At 36.0% G+C, this 27,886-nt stretch overlaps 1 protein-coding gene and 1 long non-coding RNA gene across 2 annotated transcripts; one reads left to right on the top strand and one right to left on the bottom strand.

Moving 5' to 3' along the window:
- The first annotated feature begins 64 nt into the window (after positions 1–64).
- Positions 65–22,282, top strand: LOC149775751 (fatty acid-binding protein, adipocyte-like). The gene is made up of 4 exons (XM_089944386.1): positions 65–376; positions 12,788–12,957; positions 13,436–13,549; positions 21,528–22,282. Exons 1-4 carry the CDS (start codon positions 289–291, stop codon positions 21,576–21,578), a joined length of 423 nt encoding a protein of 140 aa, XP_089800512.1. The 5' UTR covers positions 65–288; the 3' UTR covers positions 21,579–22,282.
- LOC149775750 (uncharacterized) lies at positions 21,795–27,770 on the bottom strand. The gene is made up of 2 exons (XR_016416621.1): positions 22,085–27,770; positions 21,795–22,032 (listed from the first exon to the last, which is right to left on the bottom strand). It is a non-coding gene; the product is annotated as an uncharacterized LOC149775750 (long non-coding RNA).
- Positions 27,771–27,886: the final 116 nt, after the last annotated feature.

Here is a 27,886-nt window from a genome sequence, read left to right as displayed (position 1 = left end):
TAACCCTTTCGGTCAGCTGAGAGTGGGTCGATAATTATTATCATGTACCGCAATATTATCGGCTTACGGATAAGCGGCGTGTAGACTTGAACAGCAAGATACACACGCGGTAGTGGTGTGCGATTATTTGGCCTTGACAGACGCTCAATTCTAAGTTTGCAAGGTAAGAAAAATTAGGAGTACCGAATGTGCATAGGCCAGGGAACTTGATGACCAGAGTGTGTATACACATAACACCGAACTTCAGTCTGAAGCTGACAGCGCTTGGATACGTAGCATACAGAAATCATGGCGCTTGCAGAAATTCAACAGCAGTTGGCTGGGGTGTGGGTTCTCCAAACCAATGAGAATTTGGATGAATATCTTAAGGAAATAGGTAGGCTTATACCACAACCACCACCTCTCTCTCTCTCTCTCTCTCTCTCTCGTTTACGATTGCTGTTCTGTTGCAGTTGTGTCTAAAAGGTGTACTGTGCATAAATGTTATACGGTGTAGATCATCATCGCGGAATGTACTTAGGCACAGAGTGCCACCTACACGCGAGACCTTTCTTTTCATCGATATTTTGGCCTAATCAGATTGACTGACGAATAGACTGTTAATGAAAAGGCCAGCATGTAAATTGGATTTCACATATTTTTCATTAGTAGGACGGGTCTATATTTATATTCCACGTAAACTATACAAAAAGAAGCGCAACCAGCCATCGTCACATGCATAAATTCAGAATACACGTATGTGTCTACATTTATAACTAAATTCATGCATGCATGCATACATACAGACAGACAAAGACAGAAAGAAAGAAAGAAAGAAAATGAAAGAAATTAACAAATGACGGGTCACTTTGGGAATCAAAGTCTCAGACTTAACTCACAAAGAAAATAATTGTTGTAATGTGCACGTGGCTTGTTCACCAAATAACGTCATATGTATGTCACGTACCATCACAGATGTCTCTGTTCCTGTTTTTATCAAAATATCAGTTGTTCTGATGTCAAATTAGCAGTTTTACTTGAAAACTGTTTTTCAATTTCCTTTCTGTAGTAATCTTGATATTCAACTTATTTCGACCTATTTACTTTTAATTCTTCGCAGATAACTGTAAGAAGACAAGAAATCGAAAATTAAACCTTTCATCTGTAACCTCATAGTTTTTTTCTCCCTGAATTAAACTTTTCTCTGTATCGTCAAGGCTTTATCCTAGAATTAAAATTCTTTTTGACATGTTCCTAATAACTTCTGTTGTCCAGTGTTATATATATATATATATATATATATATATATATATATATATATATATATATATATATATATATATATATATATATATTAGTCATCATCGGTATATTATAGGGATACATTATACATTTAGTTATTTAAGCTGGTAAGGTTATTATGTAGGTTTTAGAAGAGAAATACATTTGTATATAATTCCCTACATTCTCTTGATAAATTTAATGATTGTATTCTGTGATAAAGGAGTGCATCTTTAATCACAGTTAAATTTAGCGGCTGTGATTCCTGTTCAACTATAGTGCTATCTTTAGCCGCTCAGTCCCAACTTAGGTCATCTTAAGTTCACTCTGACAGGCCAGTGATACAAAGAAAGCCCATATAATGGCTGGATTGTATGTTTGTAGATTAACAATGAGTCAATGATAACAAGTTTCCCTTTATGCTCAAACATTTAAATTGGTGACCATTTGTTATGAAATTAGTACCTCCATTAGTTGATGTAAAGTGCTTGAAATAGAGTTGGGTAGTTAAGAGTTTAATTTAGAATTAATTAGCTCGTAAGGATATTGATTATAATGTTTTGGATATTGGATTTTTGCATTTTGGTATGTGGACTAGGGTTATATAAAGGGCAACAAAATTAGACTATAAGTTTAGTTCAAGAAAAGGTCTTCGGTTATGCTTTTTCTCATGTCCGGTAGGATTGTTTAAAAGCTAGGGGTCAAATATAGTGCAGAAAGTCAGCATGTAGAACTGTAAACGTTTGCTAATATGTGGGCCGATTTTATGAAAGATACATGGGACTTATCCAGCTATTGAACAAAGTCCAGATTTAAAAGAAATGTCATTTTTTAGTTATGCTACTTTTGTAGGCTCCGTGTAAAATGATCCAAATTGGGCCCTGCGTTTGCTAAGGCCGGTGCTGGATATAGGCCTCAGGGTCAACATTTCCTGTTTTTTTTTTAACAACCTCTCTAATGTCAGCACATTGTTTTTTGTAACAGGTTGTCAGCTATGGTGTCAGCATACTCATCTCACTTTGTAGATTTTAAATTACAACTGATTCTACAATTAACACACACATCGCAAATTTTGAGGTACTTACCATTGAATTTTCGATTTTTAGAGGGGTAGGCTGTTGCGATTGTTTGTAACTGAGATATTTTATTTTGTTTTATCTCAGGATGATGATGTATGGGTATAATAGTTTTATTTTGCTTTAAATCGGAGCGATGGTACGTGATGCAATAGAACAGGTTACGAATAAGGAGGATTGTTATATTCGGGTTCAAAACGACACACAAACACGAAGTAAGGGTCCGACAACTTTATGTAAAATAAAGCTAAAATCTTCACATAAACTAGAAAACCAGTGTTGCTTACAGTATCAAGCCCCACTAAAAACTGCTGGCTCTACCACTGTGCTCTTGTTTTAGTAAGGGTTAGAGACAAGGGATCTTAATTAAATTAACAGTTGTGGCTTATCCTGGCTCAGATAGCCATGGGAAGATCAACAACAGCACCGAACCTGTTGTCAGTCTCTGGTATCAAATATACAGAATGCTAGGATTAATGTTCTGGCCAACTGTCACTACTAACAGCTAGTATCTGATGCAGCACTTAGGGTGAAATCATACTTATAATAAGGATGTTAGGCCACGCGCGATGACCTAATGATTTTGAAAATATTCACACGTGGGCAGCGTCTTAATCTTGAGGACTAACATGGTCACATGGTTACTAAGTTTCAATAAATAGAGCTAACTGTTCACGGGGCAAAATTACCTTACGGCATTTTTGTGTACATTGATATGAGCAAAGCAACATAGTTCACAGAATATAAGGTATAGAACTAGAGATCAATATAAACATCGCATTGCGCACACTTAAGTTTTGTTGTGTTTGTCCGTAAGCAATATAGCAGTGCATATGGGTAAATTCTATTTATAGCCTTATTAGCAGAGGATACGTTCCTCGCAACTTATACTCTTTCAGAATGTATCGATACCGGATAGCTGTTTTGACCCCAAGGGTTACGAATCAAGTCACTAGTACATTTACTAGGTCCTACCTTAGATCTTCTATCGCATATTGAAATGCAAACAGAATTAAAGACCAGACTGTGTGGAGGCGCAGAGGCGCTTCGTTGTGACGTCATAGGTATATTGTGACGCTTGCCGCATACTACCTATCAACATCATCGGCCTTGTGCTCCTTCACTGCAAGTAGAGTTTCTTACAATTTCATTTTTAGTATTGGGCAAATGTCTCTCATTCTGCGCTAAAACCGTTGTACAAGGAAAGGATAGGAAGGATTTTTATGAGGACGTCCTAATTTAAAGAGAAAATGCTGTGAACTTGAGTTGTTTTCTTTTAATTTATTCACGGTATACATAATATGCTTCAATTCACAACTGATGATAATATTATTTTCGACAAGTCTTTTCTGTCCATATAAATCCGTGCTGACTAGCGTTAACAACGGTTGTGTTCATGACATCAATGAGGGATGCAGTCTCTAGAGGACTGGGAGTTTAAACGGCAAAACAATGCAGCATATAGCACACACACGCCCACACACACACGTATGTATGTGTACGTATCGTTGATACAAGCATAAGTTTGAATTTAAATTTCTCTAGAAATTACCAAAAGTGAAAATAAAATTATAAAAATGCCAGGGAAACGTTTTTCTGTAGACTTAATAACTCGGGATAAAATTTTTAAAAAATTCCTAAAACTTTTACACAATAGTTAGATAACAAATGACACAACAACATAACAGTTACGTTTTTTTCAACAATGATAACTTTAAGATAACAAACTGAGCTAAAATAAAAATGGGAAGTTAACGAAAAAATAGATAAAATGCATAGAAATTATAAAATGCAACATGCAGATCTGCATTGTAAGATATCACGTGTAATTTTTCACGAGTCAGACCGTTTTTGTATTTTCAATACATAAATGACAGAAATGCTTGTTTCATGTCATGTTAGCTTAATATTAAACTCGCAATTAAAAGCAACTTATTTTGCTGAAGTTTAGAGAATTTTTTTTATTTTCAGTGCATTTCTGCAACTCTGAACACAGCACTTCGTTCAAGCACGATTGTTCTATCAAATTTGTAAACATTGGGTGAATTATTTAAAATATACTTTCCGCAAATGTTAGCATTTAGAGTTTTGTACTTAGTCTTTCCAGACCTTACGGTAACAAACATAATTTCAAAACGATCTTGCTTGAGGTGAAAACACAACTAAATCACGACTTTTTCTTGCATACTTTCATCTTCATTATTGTGTATGTTTGAATTATAACTGAAGTTTCCAGAGATGTCACATATAAGCCAGTATCACTTAGACCTATCATTACACCCTTTTTTTTTTGGTACATGTAATTAAAATAATAATTACGTACAGAAAGAACAGCACACAGCTGACAATAATAGATAATCTTACAGACATGAATAATTTATTCCACTGCTGAGAATCACTTGGAGATGGCAGTGGCTATATTCTGACATTAATACTGTCAGCAAGTTTCTGCAAATGGCACCAGTTGATTTATAGTTCTAGTCTGGAATGGGGAGTGTGCTGAGGGTCAGCAGAGTTGTCCTTGCTGGGGTCATTTTCCAGGAAATTTGCCTTGACATATAAATATATATAATCATTTCAGTAAAATATACGCATATCGACTAAATATGTCATGATCTTTTTTTAAAATTATTTTTAATGACCAAAATCAATTAGAGTAATTATTTAAGTACAACAATCTCGCCATCGCCAGACGCTTTTTTGCATGCCTCGCTACAGCGAATTATTTAACAAAAGCCATGTAGCTGTTTGCCAGAGCTAAAACTTACAGCCAAATGTTCTAATCAGAATTTTTTCGCAAAGGTTCAAACTGAAAATCGATATTTTAATATTTCTTTCTTTACCTTGCGATAGCGACACGTACTTCCAACTGGAGACGTCTATATTATTGTTTTCCACCATTTCGTAAAAGAAACAACCAGGACAAAATTTTAACTATGCTTCATTTAAATAGTTACAAGTGAACAACTTAAAAACTGCCAAATCACACGAGATTCAAACTTCTAAATAGCTTAATTTCCCACAAGATTGAGGTTTTAATCCAATATTATTCAAGCTCTTTCAAGACAACTTGTAATACGGCTTATTGATAAACCACAGGATATGGGGTCATTTCAAAGTTGGTTAAGCGTTTATTCATCAATCAACCTATCCCAATGTATTGCTGGTACTTTCTCACATTGAGGCGTAGACTATGTGTACCAGCTGTCTTCAGCTTTGTACTTCGTCCACGTTACACTAAAGTCGATTTGAACCGTTTTCATTGGGAGTTTTTGTACTCGATCCAAGTTATACTGCAATTATTAGGAAATATTCTCATCGCGAATAAATCACCTATTTGAGAATGCGTTTGCGATTGTCTCCGAGTTTAACCGAACACATAATCGAGAGCTTCCGCCTTTTTCTGCTTGTTATCAGTCTTCATCTCTAAACGAATGTTCTTAGTCATACCAAGTTTGAAAATAGAACAGGACAAAATAACCTATATTGATTTGATTACTAATGTCAATCACCCCGCCCCACCCCCACCCCCATAACAAAAAAAATCGATAAAGATCTCTAGAATGTAATTTAATTATATTTCGATGGTATGCCAGTTTTTGGGGGTAGGGGAGTCAGTCAATACCAAGGTCAAACAAATATGAAAAATGTGATATCTATATTAATATCGACGAATATTAAGATTGGATATCAATGCATTCAGTGAATATTCGGCGATAAAATTCGATAATCATTTCAAATCTTGATTTCGTCCGATAAAATCTGAACTTTGGGGCTACTTTTTTGAAATCATTAGAGTCCATGCTTTAAGGTCCTGAACATTGAGCGTTTCCAGGGCATTATTATAATCATTTAACTGTAAAGAAAACTTGATATAGGAAACGTTCCGATTGTTTTGCGCTTATTTAAAAAAAAAGGGGGGGGGGCGGGTTGCTCTGTCCCAACCTCCTCTCCGATTCATCACTGCAACTGTTGAGAACTTTTGGTTCTTCCACATGATAAAACAAGCTAATTAACAGACTCGCCGTCTCCAGCCAATTACAGTATTTGAAGGGTTCCCAAAATGAAAGTGACTCCCAGATGTCGCTCAGGGTTTTTTTTTAAATCGCTCACTGTAGACAACTCCACAAGTTTTGCCTATGACAGGTATCTCTCGATGAACGCTCGTTTTAGTTTGCTAGGCCGGCTTGTAAGTGGCAACCCTATGCCGACACCAACTTTTCGATAGGTGAAACACAAACTTCTTCCGCAAAGGTATGTAGGTGTACATGTACTAGTGTTTCCTTTAACTCTTATTTGTGCTTCAGAGACCCCCAAACTTTTAATTTGACCCCCAGTTTTTATACCAAAGTTTGTTTTTTTTTGCTAAGTCTGACCCCGAGTTTTGACACCAAGGAGAGTTTTGGCTCTCAGTCTTGTACCCGTAGGGATACACTGATGTACATACAGAATAAATCATGATAAGTTTTATACTCCAAGCTTTTTTTTGTCGGTACTATGCCAGTTGATAGGAAAAATTCAATTCTAAAATTATACATAGTGAAGCCACCATCATCTTGTTTTATAGCTAAAATGCGAAGCATTCCATTGTAAACAAAAATAAAATATTGGCATATAATATCATAAATTCAGTTTTATGAAGGCTGGAGGCTTTACCTGTGGGAGCAATGGTGTTAATCGCAATGATGAAGACCTCTGCAGTGTCTGTGAGGAACGATGTCGCATTGTGGTGGTTTCAATTAGTTTCGGAGATTTTTCTAAACTGGACATGTCCTTCAGAGATCTTGCCAGAACCACCAGACTACCAGGGAGCGTCCAAGCTAATCCAGTATATACACCGTGCAGATGTCTTGCCAGAACCACCGGACTACCAGGGAGCATCCAAGCTAATCAAGTATATACACCGTGCAGAGATCTTGCCAGAACCACCAGACTACCAGGCAGCATCCAAGCTAATCAAGTATATACACCGTGCAGAGGTCTTGCCAGAACCACCAGACTACCAGGGAGCATCCAAGCTAATCAAGTATATACACCGTGCAGAGGTCTTGCCAGAACCACAAGACTACCAGGGAGCGTCCAAGCTAATCCAGTTATACACCGTGCAGAGGTCTTGCCAGAACCACCAGACTACCGGTGAGCGTCCAAGCCAATCCAGTATATACACCGTGCAGAGGTCTTGCCAGAACCACCAGACTACCAGGGAGCGTCCAAGCTAATCCAGTATATACACCGTGCAGATGTCTTTCCAGAACCACCAGACTACCAGGGAGCGTCCAAGCTAATCCAGTGTATACACCGTGCAGAGGTATTGCCAGAACCACCAGACTACCAGGGAGCTTCCAAGCTAATCCAGTATATACACCGTGCAGATGTCTTGCCAGAACCACCGGACTACCAGGGAGCTTCCAAGCTAATCCAGTATATACACCGTGCAGAGGTATTGCCAGAACCACCGGACTACCAGGGAGCTTCCAAGCTAATCAAGTATATACACCGTGCAGAGATCTTGCCAGAACCACCAGACTACCAGGCAACATCCAAGCTAATCAAGTATATACACCGTGCAGAGGTCTTGCCAGAACCACCAGATTACCAGGGAGCGTCCAAGCTAATCAAGTATATACACCGTGCAGAGGTCTTGCCAGAACCACAAGACTACCAGGGAGCGTCCAAGCTAATCCAGTTATACACCGTGCAGAGGTCTTGCCAGAACCACCAGACTACCGGTGAGCGTCCAATCCAATCCAGTATATACACCGTGCAGAGGTCTTGCCAGAACCACCAGACTACCAGGGAGCGTCCAAACTAATCCAGTATATACACCGTGCAGAGGTCTTGCCAGAACCACCAGACTACCAGGGAGCGTCCAAGCTAATCCAGTGTATACACCGTGTTTCAAACAGCAGACCAAACCTGAAAAGGGATAAAGCATGTTTCGATAAGCTCACATATCACAAAGATGTAGGTAAATAAATTGAAAAGTGCTAAATATGGATATTTCACATTGAAATTAAATTTATAAGTATTGGTAAAACAGTATTTTAGACAGTGCGAATCAGAAATGTGAAACAGAACATGTTATTAAAGTGACTATTCATTCTCAGACTATACGAGGTTTTTCATGGGTATATTTGCTGGAATATCTTTAACCATTTGCAGATTAAATAAGCAATAAAGAACACCATCTATTATAAAGTTTATGATAGTGGGGGAGAGGGAAAGTGAGTACATACCATTATACTCGGAGGTTAAATGGAATCAGATTACAATTCATTTTGCTATATATTCTCTACATTTGTTTCTCAGTTCTGAGCTTTATATTGTGTCCTAATGATAATAAATCATAACTTATTGTAAAGTACTTTCAAAGATGAACTCAGTGTGAAGTTCTTGTCATAGGTTATCCCTCATTTTTTGAGAGGCTGGACTCTAAACAAAGCACCGTACATTAGGTCACAGATTTCACTATCTGTTCTTCATCATTGCCTCAATACTCACAGTGCACTGTCGCCTAAATACACGCAGACAACCACACCATACTGCTCAAATTCTAAAGAATCAACAATTACCTTTAAATCAACACCAAGAATGCCTAAATCTGACTCGTGTATCACCACCAAAAGGAGAGAGGAAATATGCTCTAAAAATAGACTGTGACTACATTCGTGCGTATTGAACCAGATGTAATTGTGACCTGATTCCTATCAAGTGGCAAAGTAGTACACAAAGTTGTTACTAGGATTTAGATAATGTAATATGAATATAATATTATTGGATATGTAATGTGCACCCAGCTAATTCAGTGCCAGATTGTAATATTACAGACACGTACACTTGGGTACTACAGTCGCAACCAGATTGTATAATATTACAGACATGTACACTTAGGTGCTATAGTCGCAACCATATTTGAAGACATATACACTTCTAAAGCTATGAATTATAAATAAGAAAGAATATTTCTTCGTGTAGGTCATGTAAATATGTACTTTGTCAAAATAGGTGTAAAGAATCAATTCAAAATAATATGTCGGAACATTTCTGATGTAAATTTAGGACTGTCAGTCAGTAATTATTAAATAATTATTTTATGCTAATATGATATCTTAAATCCCAATGCCTTATTATGTCAACAAATATCTCCGTTAAAATCAATAATAAAAACGCTTGTATCGTATGTTAGCCGTTCTTCATTCTTTTGTAGGTTCTTTTTAATTAAAAGTGAGACTGTGAGAAGGAATGCCAAATATCTCACTTAACTTAATGGTAATTAAAGTGAGACTGTGAGAAGGAATGCCAAATATCTCACTTAACGTAATGGTATTTAAAATGAAACCGAGAAGGAATGCCAAATTTTTCCCTTGCCATCATGGTAATTAAAATGGTGACAAGATGTAATTGTATCGGACTTGCCGTTTTTTCAAACTCAAATTATTACAAATTTATTAACACTAAGTTAAACTTATCAAAATATCAGATCGTACAGTTTATTAATTTTAAAGGCATAGTCAAGAAGTGGGGGAGTTGTCAGGTATGTCGCTTCATTCGTATGCTAAGAATCAGAGATTTAAGAACCACGTTTAACGCTTTGAGACTATATATATATATATATATATATATATATATATATATATATATATATATATATATATATATATATATATACGTCTGAGACCACGATTTATTTTCCTTCTATGTTATGCAGAACCATTAAATTATATACATTTGTCACTGTAGCTGATAGAACCTTGTAACGTTCTGCACATAATAGCTCATTTTAGTGCATGAAATCCTGAAAGTTTCGTCGTGGGTATATCAGATCCATTTTGTGTACTAATACGGTAAACACACTGCGCCAAGTAAGTAACATAAAGTGCTTGACTGACATAAAATTAGGTGGTATATTATATATCACTGTGTTCATTGCAGAGCAGGAAATTGTACCAGTCTGTATAGTCTTGTAAACTTTAAAGTCTTCCCTTCTATAATCAACATAATTTGTACTATTTCAAATAAATCGGCTTTCAAATACACCATCGAACTGGGCACATTATTTCTGGAACACCTTCGTGATTTTGGTTATCCTTGAGGGGCCTTTATTGTAGTCTGAGGTCATGTGTTCTCGACAATCAAGTAGTGACTTCTGAATCTGAATGTATGCGGTGCAGGGCCAGTTACGGCATAAAATTGCACCGGAAGAGAGAGCCACTTAAAGTTAGTAGAATTGTTCAAGAGCTGTCTTGAAGCCCTCCACTGTTTGCCTGCTCATAACACTGTCACTAAGATGATTACAGTCCACAATTGTTCTTACGAAGAAATAATTTCTATTAAACATTGCTCAGCTACGTAACATCTGCTGTTATTTGTTTCTGGTTTTTCTAGTATCTTTATAGTTTCAAAATTAGGAAAGTTTTGGCTTTATTTTGGCGTTTTTGTGTTAATGGTTTTTAAAAAATATTTGGTTAGAGAGCCGACACTAACCCAGCGACTACTTTGCAGAGGTGTGTCAGACGGATCATATTACGCCTGTCTTGGAGGTTTAGACCCAGATCAGGTAACGTGTTGGTGATGCATCCTGCTTCACTTGTTTTGCGTCACCAGGTACATATCTTGCTGCCTGGCATTGAACCTTCTCGACGTTATCAATATCGACATTTATAATCGCTGTCTTAAGGAGTTAACTATTGGATGTATTTGAATCTTTATAAGACTATAGTTAATTCGTGTTTACTTATAAAGGATGTCTGCAATTTAATACTGAGACGAAGGCAACTCGCATTTTACTGCTGCGTGAATGTGTGAATACTCTATGACAACATGGTTTATATGAAAAGTATGTAATCAGTTTAACTTGTTTAGTTTCTTTAGATCTGGCATTCATTGATATTAAAATGCCTTAACAGAGTGTTTATGTAGGACAAAGAAGATTGTAATTCTCATGTATAAATGAAAGTTACTAGCATCGCACCCTAGCGTATGCTGCGATCTTTATTTATAGACCCCGATTGCTTGCATGTTATCGAGGAGAGGTTGCATGTCGATGCGGGACAGGTTACTACAATCCCAAGTTATCTCCCTTAAACGTTTGTTGAATATACATAATAGAAGTAAAATTTACATGCCTAATGCCTCGCATTCCCCAAACATTCCTGGATGCAGATCTTGTGAATTTAATCCCATACGACTTATGCTATATAAGATGTTTAGAAATTTATGACTACAACTTTGATTGACATCAGATGGACTTTTAAATAAGCATGCCTGCAAAGAAGCCCGATTGGTATGCCTGCATGCCTGCATATAAGATATATATATATATATATATATATATATATATATATATATATATATATATATATATATTAACTCTTCTTAGCCAAATAAAACTGCTTAACAAAAAGCCCTCGTCCGTCGCCACCGATTTGAGTCTGTAATTTATTACTGCACCGCTGTTAGTTTGCATTTATATTCAGTCCGATGTGTTTTCTCATATGGAGTTAGGTACATTATAATATTAGGAAGTTAAATCTTTTTTATTTATAAAGCTTTTCAGATAAAAAAATATCATGTTCAGTTTTCTGCTTAGATTGGTATATTACGTGAAATAATGAGTATGCTGTCTTGATAATTGATGTCATTTGATATAATACTATCTTAAAAGATATAAGAATGTTAATTCATCGCTTCTTTCCTATTTCTGAATACTGTATTGTGTTGATATTTATTTTATACTGGTATTCTTTATTATTAAAGAAAGACATCATTGTATCAAAGGTATTATTGTAGTGTGTTTATTTCGAAGGACAGATTTGCTTATTGCAATAAAATTACTCTTTTATCATACTATAGTGAAATAGTTATATTTGGCGCGAGGTAAGTTTGGGGAGATCGTTTACTTGGGCTGTGTCCTTATAATGGTACATACATAGGATTGGTAAAATGTTAAACTGCTAAGTTAGGTAAGCCAGGTGCGTGATTTCAATCCAACTTGGACAGTGGTATTCGTATTTAGGTCATGAGTACAATTTTTATTATTATTTTAAAGTCACATATCTTTCAATCAGTTGATGTATTCATTTTAAATATTTTTTTTGTATCTAAACATACATGCTTACCATTACACTTTTGCTCAGTCATTACTCTTTTTTCCACCAAATTACTTTTTACCTTTGCATGTGTATGGGTTACACGTTTTTGGTACAATAAAATTTTAAAAAAATAAAAAATAAAGCGATAAAAAGTTTTTGTCATATTTATTATATGCCTCTTTAATTACACTCATATAAATTTGAGAATATTCCTAAAAAAAGATGACTGTTGCACAAGAATGGCATAAGAGTACTTTGACAGAGTAGTCATTGCAGTCATATCTTTTTGGCAATTTCTGTTATAATCATCTCGAATGGTTCATACTTTTTGTAATACAGCATAGCTTATGTTGATTTCAGGAGTTGGTTTCGTTTTGCGGAAACTTGCTGCTGCTGCCAGCTCCACAATGACTATAACGGTTGAGGGTGAAAAGATCAGAATCGTTACCAAGGGTGCCAAGGACACAGAGGCTTTCTTCGCTCTGGGGGAAGAGTTCGACAACACAGATCCTCAGGATAATCCAGTCAAGGTAGGACGTCTTAGGTTTTAAACTTTCGTCGTGCATGTAGTAGTAGGGATTGACAAAAACGTAGTTATCTTAAAGGGCGTTTTTCGGACTCGGAATCAATTTTTTTATGGTTAGAAATGGGTCTCCAATGAATTGACCATCATTTTAAAAACTAAGCACAAAGGCATTTACTCACCTGGAAAAATAGCGAGTCAGATGGACCTTAGGTAAATCCCAAGGATACAAAATTATCACATTCGTAGCTTAGCTGAAAAAAAGTGGATATATTTGTGATTGGAACTTCATTCTGAATGTTTTAATGAGTTCAACAGTATAGTGTTTGATTCGAAATACAGATTTATTTAGGAGTCCAAATGGACTCCATACTGCCTTAGCAACGATAGCATGAAGAACATATTTTGAACACATCATAGTTGCATGTATGTATATGTACCTATAACATATAATGTCTAATTAATTTCTTTTTTGAATCGGCCAGGCTATCGCCACGTGGAAAGATGGGTGTTTATTCACCGACGCTAGACCAGTCGACCCAAATAAGGGAAAAGCACAACAGGTTGAACGAAGAATTGTCAACGGCAATCTCGAAATGGTAAGGCCAGACTACCGTATGATGGTTGTTGTTGTTGTTGTTGTTGTAGGGTTTAACGCCATTTTTCAGCACACGATACTATTCATGGCGGCCAGTATGATGGTGTATGTATACAAAATTTGGTAGCTACATAAGTTTACATCGTATACAATAGGTTGTGACTCAGAAATCTGGTTCTCTCAAATGCTGTATACGATGGAGAAAAAAAAACATGAACGCTACCTGTCTTGGAAATTTTATAAGGAAAACATAAATCAGTTCATAATAAAATAGGAATATGCAATATCAACTTTTGGATTGATTCTGAAATATTTTTTGCTGCAGTAACTTTTTTTTAGACGTTCCATGCATTTGGTACGTAATAGTAACTTTTCATTATCAAAATCAAATGATTCGTTGATTAAATTAGCTATCTTGCTTTCTGGAAGTCAGCAATAATACTTTCTAGAGTTCAGAACATTTTATGTGGCTTTGTACATGTCGTTTACTTTCTAATCACAGCTGTGTTTGATTCTATGTGATTTAGCCACCAACATTTTGACATATACACCGTTTATGGGAGGGCAGAGTCTTTGAAATTAACTTGCCAAGCTTAACAGCCGAATAAGAATTGTATTGTATGTGCAATGCCACGTATATATGAATGAATGGATGGACAGGTAAACGGCTGGGACTGACCAGGTATTGCACTACCCTGAAATATATGACCCGCCTTGCCGGGTTTTAAGCAAAAAACTTGATCTTACCGGGCCGGAATAAATACCTACCCACCCCGCAAAAATAAAATTTAAGAAAAAACAAATTTGTTTAATAGTTGACAAAATGGGGGTGAGAGAGGGGGTTCAGAAACCGGTCAAAATGGGAGTGAAGAAACCTGATCCTGCAAACATTACACCCACACCCACACCCACACCCACACACACACACATATATATATATATATATATATATATATATATATATATATCGTTGTGTAAAGTTCTCGAAAACACACACACACACACACACACACACACACACACACACACATATATATCATCATCATCATCATCATCATCATTGGCGACTCGGTCTCGAAAGACCATGCGAATAGTGCCCTTGGGGTGTTGTCTGTCTCTGTATATATATTACTGGGAGGATTGGCCATGAAATGATTAGCGTTGGTCTTGTTATTCTCAGATAAAGCCACTTCATGTCAACAGTCGATTAGAGCGGAGGATCGCCTGTCAGTTTGTATCACAAGACTATCACACTAATTTTCCTTGGTACATATGTATTCTGGTAATTGCCCTTTGTATGATATATAATCTGGTAATTGCCCTTGGTACGATATGTATTCTGGTAATTGCCCATGGTACGGTATGTAATCTGGTAATTGCCCTTGATACAGTATGTATTCTGGTAATTGCCCTTGGTACAGTATATATTCTGGTAATTGCCCTTGGTACGATATTTTCGTATTCTGCTAATTTACGCATGCGTGGAGAGTGTTTTTAATGTAGACCCCTAATGTATTCTCTCTGAGGGCATTTTTGGTACATGTACTTTACATTTATCAGTTTTTGATATGGTTAACTGAAGAAGAAACAAGAACATCGTTCAAGGTCTCGAGTTTTGCCTCTGAAATATACACGTGGACAGAGCTGAACTGAAAAGGACAATATGGTACTTGCAAGGCCATGGATTGTTTTCTGTTGAATTCGTGTATCCATGGAGATCATGTTCATCAAATGGTGTCGTGAGCTTGCTTCATACAGTTTCTTTATATGATACACCTAAGTAAAAGTAGGCACTTGGTTACATATTTAAATTGGATTTTTTTTTTCAAAAAATTAGTAGCTTCCTACTACATCGCGGGTTCTATGTGCGTGCGTGCGTGTGTGTGTGTGTGTGATTTGATTTTTAACGTAGCTTTAACAATATTTCAGTCATATCGCTACGATATCTGCAGTGTGACAGTTCTATAGTGATGTCTAGCACTGGGGCATCATGCTGCAGACATGTAGCATGATGTTCCACCCAGTCACATTATCCTGACACCAGGCCGACCAGTCCTAACACTAACCTCTTAATGCTGAGCGCCAAGCGAGGCAGCTGTTAGTACCATTTTTGTAAGTCTTTGATATGACTCAGCCGGAAGATCGAACCCACGACCTCCCGCATCCGAGGCGGACGCTCTAACCACTAGGCCACCAGAGCGGTCTCGTGGGTTCTATGGTATCGCGGTACTCAAAGTTTTCGGTATCTTTCTATATTGCGTCACATATCGTGTACTTATCCTATACACATTAAATGACCTTAAGTTACCAGTTCTGAATCACCAGTTTATTTAGGGAAAATCTCGGGATTGCTGGTGAGTACACAGTGATTAATAGAAGTTATTGCCTTGTACAACTTCATAAACTTGCTTATTTCCGGTTCACTCCAACCTCACTGGGGTTGTTCTTCTTGGTCCTTTCGCTTTTCTCTTCTCCGAGGTCTCTAGTGTCTCTCCTCTTTCGTCCCTCAAACATTTTGTGGATACGTAAGTACGTAGAGCTATTTCCTCTTGTGCTTTCAACCTTTTATCGCTTCTACCGCCAAAATTGTGTCCGTCGACTTTCCAGGCATCCGGTCCCTCGGATAAATGTTCTACGAGAGAATTTCTTCTAAATTCAATCTCGGAGTCTCCTATATTTTTTCTCTTGCAGGAAGACTTAGGCTGACTTAATTTTGCGATGGGGCATATTAAAACTAAGAAATTTCATGTGGGAAACACGGCCTTTATTTAGTGTAACCAATCAGGATTAAATATATCTACCGCCTTTTATAACTAGGCACCAAAATTGTGGTCAGCCTGACTTCTAGATAGATAACTGATTCTGGACAATTTCAAATCTGACATGTTCGATACAAAGATTGAAGTTAACCCTTTTCCTTCCAGTCTGTCTGACGGTTAAATAAACGAAGGCTTAATTAAGAATCACTTCCTCTCACGACACATACATTAAAAATCATTGCAGTATAGCGATTTAACACGCACCTGTCCCCATAAATCTAATTAATTGTTCCCTTGCCCAAATTGATGTGCTGTGTATCAATCAACAGAAATTTACACCCTTACAGTCCGATCACATGATTACGTATTTATCAAGAGCCACGAGATAGCCACGAGATAGAACTTATGGTATCATATAAGTGTCAAAACGTAAAGCATGTCAATGTTTATCAAAATGTGAAGCATGTCAATGTTTATGTTCACTGTTGGCTTTCGGAATTGACAGGCGTTGACTTTAAAACATGGTTATAAAATATTTATTGTTTTTGTTGGAATACATTGAGTTGTTTAAACAGCTTATGATAGACATATACTTTCATACTTATGTTGGTGGGCCCAGTCTCACCAACAGTCCTAGCGCCATTCCTCCATCACAGGTGATTACAGATGCATGCTTTACTTCTTAGATATGTTTCCATATTTGGAGGAAACGGGTGGCAGAATGAGGGCGGTAGAAGTATCATCCATTCTTCAAGTTGATTTACATTTTGTGTGTCATATACATCAAATTCCTAACATTGGGACAAATGTATGCCATCGTAAAAATATTTTTAGGTATTACCGCGGTAGCAGAGTATCTCCCCTTGCATAACCTGGAATCAACGTGGCTTTTGTTTATCGACCATTTCTCGCAGTCATCTGACTTAAACTGAGAATGAAATGCATTGTAATATAGCGCAAAGAACAGCAAATACAGGCCCGGCACTAGGATATGATGGGCCCAAAACAACAAGCGATGAGCGGGGTCCCAAGCGAACGAATTGCATTGCGGAGTTGATTTCCTTAAAGCGTGGGGCCCAAGGCGGTTGTCTTGTTCGCCTTGCCATCAGGACTGTGCCTGAGCGAATAGACATGTATAATATATGTAGGTCAGCGTCTTACTTATTAACTTATGAACTTAAGACCCGCAATACCATATCACGCCGTTAAAAGTAAAACAAGCAAAGCACTTTAAAGTAGTAGCGTAGCAAGCAACCTCACAACTGATGGATGGATGGGGAACAGGCCCAGTGGGTGCCCCAAATTTCAATCAAACAAATTGTATTAATTACAAGGCGAAGCGATACTATAGTTGTTGGGGCATGTGGGTGTAAATGGTATATATATATATATATATATATATATATATATATATATATATATATATATATATATATATATATATATATATATATCGGGTAGAAAGAAACAGCTTTAATGCTTGTTGGTACACCTTTCTGCGATCTGGGCAAGCAGTTATTTTATTGGATTATATTGTTCTTTCTCGTCAAAACCCATTTGTAGGTTCTGAGGGACAGACGGGGGGAGGGTGGAATTTATAATATATTTTTGATCACACATTGTTACAATTTTCAACTTTGGACTTAAATTTTTATCAGCTGCATTCCAAACTGAAAAACGACCTGTACTGACAACGTTTTCAGTGCCTGTTAAGACTGATCATTCGGTGATCTCAAATTGTATAACATTGAGTGTTGATGTACAAACTGTATAACATTGCTGTAATAATGACTGATATTGTACAAACTGTGTAACATAGCTATAACAATGAGTGATGTTGTACAAACTGTGTAACATTGCTGTTATACAAACTGCTGCAAATCTAATTGTATTTCCGTTTAAAAACAAACTCGTGCATGACTATGCAAATCAGTAGAAAGTTTATAATGGGGTATGTCCTGTTATATATATTCACGTAAACAACCTTTTCCTGTGCTCAAAATTTCGCCGCTACATGCCAGTATTTGCAAGAATGTTGTTTCAGTTTGGGAAATAACTGCTAGAAAAATTAACGCCTTAAAACTGAAAGAGGTTCTGAGGAAATCTCTTTATCCAATAACTATTGGTTTTGGATGTAGACTTTTGTACCAGAACACAATTTTCCCAAACGCCTTCTCTAGAAGCTGCGAAGGAGACGAGAACAATGAAAATCGACTTAAAATTTACTCCAAGTAGGAATTTACAAAAGGATTATAAAGGGCCTTGCTAAAATATTTCATTGTCAGATAGAAAGTCGACCAGAAAACATTTACCTTGAACGGTTGATACGGTTTAGTTTACATTTCAATATACTATCGTCTGGTATTCAGAGTTCGATATATATCGTGATACACTGTTGCCCGAATAAATATCACCATACGTTGATGATATCAAACCAGTTTTCTTTTAATGTTGTTATTGGACCATTTCTCAGAAATGATTCTGTATTAACAACCATTGTTTCATGTTAGTGTTGGAGTTGTGATGCAGCAAACGGTTACAGTCCATAATGGAACATATTATACACGATGCAGATTTAAGACAGTAGTGTTCTGTGAAAGTGGTTGGGGCTTTCACTGTCTGAGGGAATAGGCCAGAAAAAGAAAAGTTAGCTTGGTACTTTGTGGGTTCGTGTTGAAGAATCCATGCGTTAGAATAATGCAATTCTCCAAAGCTGAGCAGGCTTTGTAATGCTTTCTGAAGGAGATAGGTACATACTTGACTGGTTTGCAATCAAATAAGAATTAAAAGAGTTATTGTACGGAAGCAAGTACGGAAACGAAAGTAGGCCGGTCTGACAGTCAAGGATCACAACCAGCTGAAATGATATCTAGTATGCATCAAATCCAACTCATCAACACTCTAAATTAAACTCAGCTGAAGTCTCATCATTATCAAACTAACTTCTTAATTGGGTTGAAATCTAACAAGAAGTACTGGATTTGTTGTACAGAAATAAATGTGAGCGGGTCTGACGATCAGGAGTTGTTGTACATAATTGTGGTGATTTTTCTAGTTACGACTCTTTAGCATTAAACAAAGTTACGCAAAAGAGTGAAAACAACAGGTTTTATATAACTGAACAAATAAGGTATTTCCTTAAATAAAAAGTAGCTAATTAAAAATAATTGTATGGTGAATGACATCCAGAATAGTCATAAAGGTTATATCACAAGTCTAAAAGAATTGACTAGTCAGAATGAATTTCTGTGATATTCCGAATGAAGTCCAATCTACTGTGCCAATGTGCCAATAGTCTGGAATAGAGTAATGTATTCTGCTGTATCGCAATGATAAAATCCAAAATGACTTCAAATACATTCACCGTAATTCCAACGCAGTTACTTAATCCAAAGTTTATAAACACTTTTTAATTCCAATGAAAAGTTGAAATAAATTAAATCCTCTCAACTAACACAACTAAATGACTCAACTATGACTGATGTTTAAGATAGGAATAACTATTTTCAAGTATACATCCCTTATACAAAAAAAAAAAATACCTAAGACGCAGTTTTAGAACAAGAACGGTGGTCGAATATTCATTTCCTGAATATTATACTTATCAACAAAGTCAGGTCATTTGGCAGCTAACCAATCAGAAATTAGGTCACCTGGTTTTTCTATTAGAAAACCTCTGACCTGAACTCAAATACCACCAAGTTCGTGATCAAGATTTCTTCTACAGTTTCCAAGGTCAAAAGTCAAACTCAGCCAAAAAATCTAGTACCATATTGTATTCAAAATTTGGTGGAAATTCAGTAATAATAATAATAATAATAATAATAATTATTATTATTATTATTATTATTATTATTATTATTATTATTAATGGATTGATGGTAGGTAAATGACACTGGATAGGTCCAACATCCAAGGGCAGAAGCACTGCTAAACTAGACTCAAATGCTAGTAATCAAATCCAGCCAAGGTTTCATCGGTATCAAGCTAGCAATTCACCATATTTGGTTGAAATCCAGCCAGAAGTAAATGAGTTATTATGCAGAAATAAAAACGCATAGGTCGAACAATGACGATATAGAACTCTGCTAAATGAGGACACAAGGGATATAACTGCTAAATGAGGGCACAGGGGATATAACTGCTAAATGAGGACACAAGGGATATAACTGCTAAAGGAGGACACAAGGGATATAACTGCTAAAGGAGGACACAGGTGATATAACTGCTAAATGAGGACACAAGGGATATAACTGCTAAATGAGGACACAAGGGATATAACTGCTAAAGGAGGACACAGGTGATATAACTGCTAAATGAGGACACAAGGGATATAACTGCTAAATGAGGACACAAGGGATATAACTGCTAAATGAGGACACATACTACTGATAATCAAACTCAGTGTCATCAGGATGCAGCTGCGTACAAAATTTGATTGAAATTCAATAGTAATAATTAACACTCACACGATCCCAACTCACGGACATTAGGATCACCGTGAGATTTTCTTCATTAGGTTTACAGCTCTTCTCTTCCCGGTGTAGGTAATAAAATAGAGCTCCTCTGACAAGAAATCCAAGTGAAAATACCTGCTACTTTAACGTCATTAATGTAGTACATCATTTTCAAATAATCTTACTTTGATCAAACTCAGAGGTTAAAACTCCGTAGTAATCGAAGACGCAGAAATAATTTCTATATTTCTTGGCTGGTTTTCTTGTATGAGCGGTTGGAAATTCTCCATAAGACTTCGACAGATTTTCTGCAGTTGACTTTGACATAAAACTTCTCCAATAAAGCTAGATACGTTCTGCATGTTTTTGACGTAGTATTGAAGAATTGATTAAGGGAGTTAACATGCGGAAATGAAAGTGGGTGGGTCTGACAATCAGGGTCAGTAACTCTGCTAAATGACGACATAGAATGACTGGCAGTTAAGCTAAACCATGATCAATATGAAACGGCCTATTGGTTAAAATACATAATTAAATGGGTTAATGTGTGGTAATGAAAGTGTATGGACAAAAGAATGGACAAAATGAAAATACCATTTTAATGTTTCCCGTTTCCTACGAAAAGCATAGACAGTAATAGAATAGGCACTATGAAAATCTCTCCGTGAGAGGACATTGTTTGTTAATATTAGGTACCACTAAGGATTTACTGTATTAATATTTTCAAATCATTTTCTATTTTTATGTCTTTGTTTTCTTACAGAAAATTACAGTGAACGGAGTGGTATGCAAAAGGATATTCAGGAAGAAATGAAGTTTGGGGACAAGTCATGAAACATAGTATAGATTATAAGACGAGCAAGGAATGTCCAAATCATCCCTTGTACATGAATCTAGTGTGGTGTAAGAAACGTACATTATCACAGTTTTGATTCTTGAATTTTATCCTTGAAACTATTATTTTTTTAAAACAAAACATTCTTTATTATAGTCGGTAAAGCTACATAAGTGATGTTTTAGCGCATTCGGATTCCAGTGTCAAGAAGGTATATGAAACACAAACAAAAAAGTGACCATACTCAACACAATGTGCCCACTGTCAAAAGACTTACATAAATCATGCATTTTATTGTAATAACACCGTGCCCACCATCAAAAAGACTTATGTAAAGCATGCATTTTATTGTAATAACACCGTGCCCACTGTCAAAAAGACTTACATGAAGCATGCATTTTATTGTTGTACACCGTGACACTGTCAAAAAGACCTATATGAAGCATGCATTTTATTGTTGTACACCGTGACACTTTGAAAAAAACTTATATGAAGCATGCATTTTGTTGTTGTACACCTTGACACTGTAAAAAAATACTTGTATGAAGCATGCATTGTATTGTTGTACACCGTGCCCACTGTCAAAAAGACATGCATGAAGCATGATTTTATTATTTTATTTCAGTTTTAAAGTGTTCAGGCTTACGGTTAATACATTTACGAATTAAACAGCTAATACAGTTCTTACTGTCTGGAAATGGATGCTTTTTTGACAATATATAATTGATTAGCTCTACTGGTCATTGACCAGAATACTTTATGGAATGGTTTGTTGTCTGATGTGTGTATGTCCGTTAACACAAGTTTGTTCTTACTACTGCAGCTAAATTACGCGAATCGTCCTGACGTTATTGCCAAATTCAAAGGTTGCCTCTCAAAAATCCAGTGTAGCCACCACAGTTCTTGAAAATATTGTTATTGCGGCTCCTCATCGACAAATGATCACGTGGTTTTCATTAAAAGTCTTCTTATGATGTCCGATTGGTCCTTTTTGAAGGCAGTGAAGATCTGATGCTAAAGCAGCCATCATGTTTTCACCAAAAGACTTTGTATGAAGTTTTGTGAGTCCTAAATAAAAATGGCGTAAATCTGACATCCAGTAAGGCCACAGTGGCAGCCATCTTGAAAATCTGACTTTTACTTATCCAAAATGGAAAGTCATATCGACGTTACATTTTCATGTCATCTGGTGTCTCTTTTGTGGTAGATTAAGGTGATGCCAGTCTAACATACAATAAGGCCACCATAGCGTCATCTTGAAAATCTTATTATTGCTATTTGTCTTAAGTGGAAAATTATATTGACATTGGGTTTGCTGAATGGACAGTTATGGTAACACGGAGTTTGCTGAATGGATAGTTAAATTGACAACGGGTTTGCTGAATGACAGTTCTATTGACAACGGGTTTGCTGAATGGACAGTTATATTGCCATGGGGTTTGCTGAATGGACAGTGAAATTGACAGTGGTTTTTACCAAAGAATTCATTACGAGATCAAGAAGGTCCACAGTGCAAATGGTGCCAGTCTTGGATCCAATACGGCTGACATGATGGTCGTCTTGAAAATTCTTTTTTTTATTGCTCCCGAATGTATGGTCATAGAGTAGGAAGTATAAAGGAGGTTTCTGTCTCAGTAACCCCCAAAAAGTTCCATACAAGTACAACGACGTCTGTTGTGCCACCCCCACCCCCAGGGACAACACGCTTACAATGTGCCCGAAACGCTGGTTGTATTGGGGATGACAGATGTGTGACTGTCGTACGAAATGTACTTGTTTGATCCTGTTTTGGGTACTAATCCAGAAACACCCACATTATACTTACTACTGATCGGATTATTAATTATTCTTAGATAAGATATGAGAAATATCTCATCATCGTGATGGTAAAGACAATACTTTTTCTGCCACTTACTCGACGACGGCATTCAAATAAATCTTTCATTATCATTTTATTAAGCGGATATTTACTACCAACATAAAATATTTTTGACCGATCATGATCGGTTGTTAGTTTAGCATATTTTTGTTGACTGATCAGATCATGAAAGTTTTTGAACCTTTTGATAATTCTTCCTGCAGTTGTTAGAGGTATCTGAAATACTCGTTGCCGTCAAATCTAATACAAGTAATTTTAGTTTGTCAAACTTACCAAAGGATATTCCGGAAGTTTCATTGTTAATTTCAACTGTCGAATGTCCATTGGCAGTCAGTAGAATTTTAATCTTGCTGCCGCTGCTATCTGTCACTTAATTTTTCAAATATTATTTCTTATTTTTATACAAAATTTCAATCTGATTTATACTTGATTTGTGCTTGATATTTCAAACAAAATTTCAACCAAAATTAATCAGAAAAGATAATATCAAGGACATCAAGTTTGACGTGCTATGATGACCGAGCGCAAGTGTGTTGGCGCCGTAATCACAATATCGTTTGTCATCAAAGTTACTCAATCCGCGTTTAACAATAACGTCAGTCTCAAGTTTATTATGATTTGTTCTAATCGCCATAGTTCTGATATCACTAACATTACCGTCTAATTCATATTTGTAATCGTCGAAATTAGTCTGAGATTTCACATACCCGCGCGGTATTCGTTTTGCATTTTTTTTTTTTTTTTTTTTTTTTGTTACTTTGTTAATGGCTAATCTTACTGCAAACATTTTGCTGCGCAATCCAACAAACTCCGCTCTTGGAATCAAATTTGTTTCAGCTTTAAACTTATCAATTACACTTTTATTAGCGTTATCATGAAACCCACTATTGCAAGGATAATCTGACAAACAATTGTCGATTATCAAATATTTCGTGATAAATATATTCTGTAGAAATTTCATATACTAGCGAATCATTGTCGGTAAACAATAATTTGCTAGACTGTCACTCTTTTTTAACAAAATTATAATGGAAATCATGCATTAGCTATTTTGATAAATCTAAAACAGCAGCACCAACGTAAATCGGCTGATTCAACTTCAAATTTGTTTTTCTTCATTGTAGAGCGAAATGATTTTCATTAAAAAGTTTCTTACTGACAAAACCGTCGTCGGAAAAAAGTATTTCGGCGATTGATATCATTTATAATTTCAATATTGACGCGCTTTCGAATATTCTCCATTGTCCTACCAATAACAGAATTATTCATCAACTTGAAGAAATTCTTATCAATATCTGTCGTTGCTACTGCTCGTCGGGCAGTATTAGAATTAATATAACCGCGCATCTACATCGACTGATTGAATTTTAATACGCGATGAACTTTCCTTAACACTAGACCGGCATCCATTGTTTGTTTAAGAATTTTGTAATGTAAAACATAATTTTAGAATCCCAGCTAGACCAGTCATATCAATAAATTTTTAAACGGGTGAGGAAATAAAGGGTAATTCAATGACAGCTGCGGGAAAATATTTCAATATTTATCCTAAGTCGGTTAGATTTGCTGCTGATGGTGTTTATAAATTAGCATTATCACAATCAAGGTTTGACTGAATAAGTTTCAGAAACGATAATTAAACTTCTTTCAAGATTTTGATTAGTTCTTCTCGATTAATACAAGAATGACACCATTAACAATATTGCGGCTTTATCGTAACCAATAAAAGAAACAATTTCTTCTTGCATTTGGTGGGTTTTTTTCCGCCGCAGTAAGCAGAACTTTATCGTTGCCACCTCTTACAAGTACCAAATTAAGTGAAATATTATCTTGTCCCGTTACAATGAAACATTTTCGTACCGCTTCCTCAAGTTCAGTACAATGAACTGTTGTTGCTCGCTCGTGATATCGGATAGCTTCCATCTTATTTCATTGAATTAGACGAAAGTAAATTACAATAGGGTGGATCTGATAAAAAGATTGGCCAATATTTATTCAGTTGTCAACGACGACTACGTCGAAGTTGTTGAAAAAACTGAAATATCCAGAACCGGAAGAATTTCGATTTAACTTTGTTGATGCATGACGATAATTACGAGGAAAACGCTGATGACGTTTTTGTCTGAGATTGTATCATAGCTGATTACAATGACATTGTGACGGTTGTTGATAAAAGAAATCTTACGGCAGATCAACGATTGGCAGATATGATGTAAAGTATCACATTGCCCCCCCCCCAAAAAAAAGTATAATTTTACAGTTACGAAAATTAAAGTATTCTGGCAAGTGATAAAGCCTTTCATGAACGCCAAGGTCCCAGGTCGGAAAAAAAGTATACAATTTGATTTTATGTTGCTCAAGGTCTTTAATCTGATGCCAATTGCACAAGAAAGAGTCTCGTATTTAATATCGATATGTAAACCAGTAAAATGTATATCTGTCTTACTAAAAAAATACGAAGAAATATACAAAAATAATATTTTTTAATACTTGACGTTGGTACTATTAAATTTGCCACTGTATCCGTGCCACTTGACTAAATTTTTATTACCACGTCGCTTTATAACTCGCTCGATAACGAAAACATCTGTTCTGTTTTCTGTAATTCCTGTTCGTAAAAACTACCAATTACTAGTTCACCTGACAAATCTTTCAGCGAGTAAGTAACGGGTATTGTCATTAAACTTTTATCAAGGACAAATAATTCTTCTGTCCAGTTTGGAGTAAAACCTTTTTCAAATATTTTTTGTCAAGGATATTCTGACTGTCGCCTATCTTAAAATGTATGTCTCCGGTACATATTTTCGTTTTCCTGTATATGATTTTGAATTGGGTCATTTGGTTCATTTTGATAGATCTGTGTTTTGTTTTGTTGTAATCAGATAATATCTCAAGCAGATCATCAATATATCTATTTGTAGTTTTCATTGTCAGATGTTTTGATTACGTTCTCACAGCGTGCGGTTAAATCTTTCACCAACAGCGCTCTTTCCTTGATTTCCCATAACGTATTTCTAATGTTATTTTGTTTAGAAAAAATATTCATAGTCAGTCCAGATTTTATTTGTTTTTCTTTCTGAATTTGTTATTATCTGAGCTAGCGCATTAGTTATTGATGTTCCTGTTTTGTCTGTAGGAGGTACACTAAAGGCCTATTTGCTAAAACCATCAATAACATTAAACAAGCATTTCTTGTCATCATTGTATTTTGACAGACTAGATATATCTATTAGATATATTGCCCAGATATCGTCAACGGCGTTCGCGACAACCTTTCATCTCGCGAACTACTTTTTAGGTCAGTGTAGTTCAGTTGCAAGTTTATTCGCTGCAGGATCATCATACAATTCTCCAAGTTCATATTTTGATCCAATCAAACCCTGCACTAGTTTTCTATCAACTCGTTATCGCATTCTGGTCGGTTTCATGTCATGTAATTCGTTTAACATTATCTTGTCACAACCGGGTTTATCTTGTTCATTTTCACTATAACAAATATCGTGACGCATCGCAATAGCATCAACTTGATTGTAAGGCTCTTGTCCGGGCAGTGGATTGTCGTCGTGTCCAACAGCTGATCTAGCGGATTATACGGACTAGTATATTTATGTCCTGGCAGTGTCCAACCGCCTTTTGGTTTTGGTAATTTACCAATTCGTTTGTTGATGTCAACACCAGCGCCGATTACTTCTAGGCGATTACAGCGTTGTTGGCAATAAGTTACAATTTTATCTTGTTCGATACAAAGATTCTTGTCACAATTACAGTTACATGTCGTGGTTTTCATTTTCATGTTTTCTGTTGGACAAAACAGAATTATCATTATAAGAAATTTTTATTTTTTAGACATCTTCTGTAAAGTTCTGTTTTTTACGCTTTTTAACCAAATTTTTTTTTCTTTTTCTAACCAAATTGTACTGTTTTTTTGCTATATTTTCAGTCCGATTTCTTGATTTTTGAGGGTCTAAACCCAAGCGTTTCTCCAGTTGATTTTCTTGATTTTATTGAAGTTTTTCCGGGCTTTTTGTTTGGTCCTTTATTCTTATTTCTGCTGATTTTTATATTGTTTTTTTTTCTAGTTTTTTATGACTGTTTTTGGACTAAAGTTATTCAAATTTAATGAAAAATCATAAAAATCAACTAGAGACACGCTTGATGTTTGACCCTCAAAATTATTAAAAGCGGACTTCTAGTGCTTCGAATAATTTTGTTAAACAGTGATAATAATGAACACTTAATTTTACAACAAACCGCTAGCAAGTGATTATTATTTGCCACCACCAGAAAAAAAATTAAATTTGTAGTACGTGACGTTGGAAGCGTCTGCGATTAAACACTATCTGCTATTGCTGAAGATGTACTTGAGACAGATAAAATTATACAACCTGATTTATGTATATATATATAT

This window comes from Sinohyriopsis cumingii, chromosome 19 (genome assembly GCF_028554795.1).
Source record: "Sinohyriopsis cumingii isolate HCF-2022 chromosome 19, ASM2855479v2, whole genome shotgun sequence".
Lineage (NCBI taxonomy): Eukaryota > Metazoa > Mollusca > Bivalvia > Unionida > Unionidae > Sinohyriopsis > Sinohyriopsis cumingii.
The sequence above is the reverse complement of the archived record's forward strand: the minus strand, read 5'-3'. Positions and strand labels throughout refer to the sequence as shown.

Bases quoted from the DNA above. Each gene is read 5' to 3' on its own strand.
- LOC149775751 (XM_089944386.1), top strand. From the start codon at position 289: ATGGCGCTTGCAGAAATTCAACAGCAGTTGGCTGGGGTGTGGGTTCTC. The intron at 377-12,787 runs GTAGGCTTATAC...TGTTGATTTCAG, and splicing joins TGAATATCTTAAGGAAATAG to GAGTTGGTTTCGTTTTGCGG. The intron at 12,958-13,435 runs GTAGGACGTCTT...TGAATCGGCCAG, and splicing joins CTCAGGATAATCCAGTCAAG to GCTATCGCCACGTGGAAAGA.